This window comes from Natator depressus, chromosome 10 (genome assembly GCF_965152275.1).
Source record: "Natator depressus isolate rNatDep1 chromosome 10, rNatDep2.hap1, whole genome shotgun sequence".
Classification (NCBI taxonomy): Eukaryota; Metazoa; Chordata; order Testudines; family Cheloniidae; genus Natator; species Natator depressus.
In genome coordinates this window covers 66837704-66840000 of record NC_134243.1, presented here as the reverse complement: position 1 = coordinate 66840000, position 2297 = coordinate 66837704, and the positions used below count along the sequence as shown (strand labels likewise).

The following is a 2297-nucleotide window of genomic DNA, read 5'->3' as shown; positions in this document are numbered from 1 at the left end:
TTCTTTGTCTGTGGGGAAACCTAGTACTGGCCATAATAACACTGCAGCTTTACCGGGGACAGCCAGTGTCGCATCTCAGACACGGACCAGCCAGCATGGAGGGGAGAAAATCTTTCACACACACTCACATACAGTTACCCACCTTGCCTCCCCACTATCTCAGCGACATGCTCGGAGCTGGGCACCGGGACGCATTCTGTCATGTTCACGCTCTTTTTCCGAGGCTCGTTGTCGTAGATGGAGCTCGTCTCGTCGTTATCCAGCCCCAGCAGGGAGAGCTGATCCAGGGCTATCTGAAGGGCTCTTTGGTCATCCAGGGTCTCTCCCCCTCCACCACCTCCTCCGCCACCGCCGCTCCCGTTCCTCTCCATGTCTGCAAAAAGCGAGCTGGGCATAGTCCCGGTGTGTGTTCCACCCTCCTCCTCCTCCTGCACTCGGTTCAGTAGTAAAAGATCAGACACAAAGGAAAACCCAAGGCAGATGGCCAGCAGGAGAGGAGGAAAGGGAGGGAACGCGAGTGCTGGAGACCGGGGATCAGTTGCCTTTTGCTTGTATATTTTGTATCTTTTTTTTCAGTGCAATCCGGTTTATAAGATGTTTTCAGCACACCCCCCCCACGACTCCCCCCCGAAGTTTTTTTTGGCTGGGGGTGGGGTGGGGGGAAGAACAGCGAGAGGAGCTCCGATGATTTCCCCCCCTTGAGTTCCTTGCTGGCCACAATGCCAAGCGATGGCAGCGTTTCTTTAAGGAGCCCCTCCCAGACTCCACTCCACTCACTCAGCGTTTTTTCCTCTTCTCCCCTCCTCGGTCTGACCTACTGCTGCAGCCAGACAGCACTGGAGGGGGGCGGGGGGGGGAATCAGGGAGCCGCCGCGTAAGCGGCAAGAGCTGACAGCACAATGCTACTGACACTATCGCTGTGTGAGGCGATTGGACAGGCACAGTGCAGAGGGGCCGGCATTAGGCTGGTTGACCCACTCCCTCTTCTTCCTCCGCCCCTCCAGGCAAACTCCTCTCTTTGTTGTCTAATGCAGAACAATAAAGACTCTCGACACTGGTTTGTATGGCTCAACCTTGCATGCATCACTTTCCCCACATTTCCCTTTCCTGTGTGTTAATTATTTTGTTAAAGAGACCGACTTTAGTTTTAATCGACTGTACAAAAGGCCGGCCCGGAGGTCGATTAACCTAATGGACCATCTTCCACACACCCACCTTCCAAAAAGGAACCCACGTTTTTTCCCCCTTCTGGTCATAAATCCCTTAGTTAAAGGTGCTTCTTGGCGGGGGTGGGTTATTGTACAGCAGCCAGTTGTGTGCATTGCATTGGTTGATGAAACGTTTCCCCGGGCAGAAAGCAGCCACTGAGTGAGTTTCACACTCATCAATGGCAGAGAGACTCAGGGCAAGGGGGTGTGACAGCAGAATCTGAAAGCCAGCCACTAAGGAGAACAATGCAATCGTCCTTTACACCGTGCACTGGCTGCTAAACGGGTACTCATCACACAACAGACTCATACTGCAATGCAACAACAACAGAGGAAAGAGACAACAGTCGATTTCACACCGGAGGGGAAATATATTGCATTGCACTCCTCCAAGCTAGTTAATAGGAACAGCCCCGGTGCGGCAACATCTCACGGCAGAAAAATCCGCTTGCAACAGGGCTGCAGCCCAAATTCCCAGGTAGGTCTGATGTTGCCGGTCGTTTCAGTACAAAGAGTCCCAGCGCGGCTGTGAATATGCCGAGCAGACAGAAGAGCGCAGCCCGCTGCCTACTCGGACCGGCTGGCTTTGCGCCTGCGCCCCCTCAGCTCGGCTGGCGCTGCTCCGTCATGCGCACTGGGCTCCCACGATAGGGTTAGGGATGAGCCGACTCCTGCCGCGCTCCCCGCAGACAGCGCGAGCCGGCGCCGAGTGAGGAGCTGTCAGCGCGGCGCGGCTCCTCCAGTGCAGCTGCTGGCGCGCGCCCCTCTAGGGGAGGGGCCCGCGCTCCCCAGGGTGGGAACAAGGCACCTCCCGCGAGATTCCCCACAGAGCGGGCGCAGCGCCTGAAGTGAGAGCCCCCAGGGAGGGATCACAGCATCTTAGGGAGATTCCAGGTTGGAGGGGCTGCGGAGCATAGCACCCTAAGAGAGATAGACCCCCCCCCCAGCAAGGAGGTGGAGCACCTACCAGCCACACACCCCAGGGTGGGGGCAAAGCACCCACAAGAGACACACCCCTCCGCGTGGGCTTAGTACTGATAGGGCAGGAGTGCAGCGCCTCCCCTGAGACAGAGCCCCCATGGAGGAGTA

General features: G+C 56.8%; 1 protein-coding gene across 1 annotated transcript in view; it reads right to left on the bottom strand.

The window, feature by feature from the left end:
• Positions 1-1569, bottom strand: part of MEX3B (mex-3 RNA binding family member B) — a 4817-nt gene extending 3248 nt beyond the window's left edge. Inside the window, exon 1 of the mRNA XM_074966438.1 lies at positions 143-1569. Within this exon, the coding sequence (XP_074822539.1) occupies positions 143-395 (253 nt within the window). The 5' untranslated portion in view covers positions 396-1569. The remainder of the gene's footprint in view (positions 1-142) is intronic.
• Between the last annotated feature and the right edge of the window lie 728 nt (positions 1570-2297).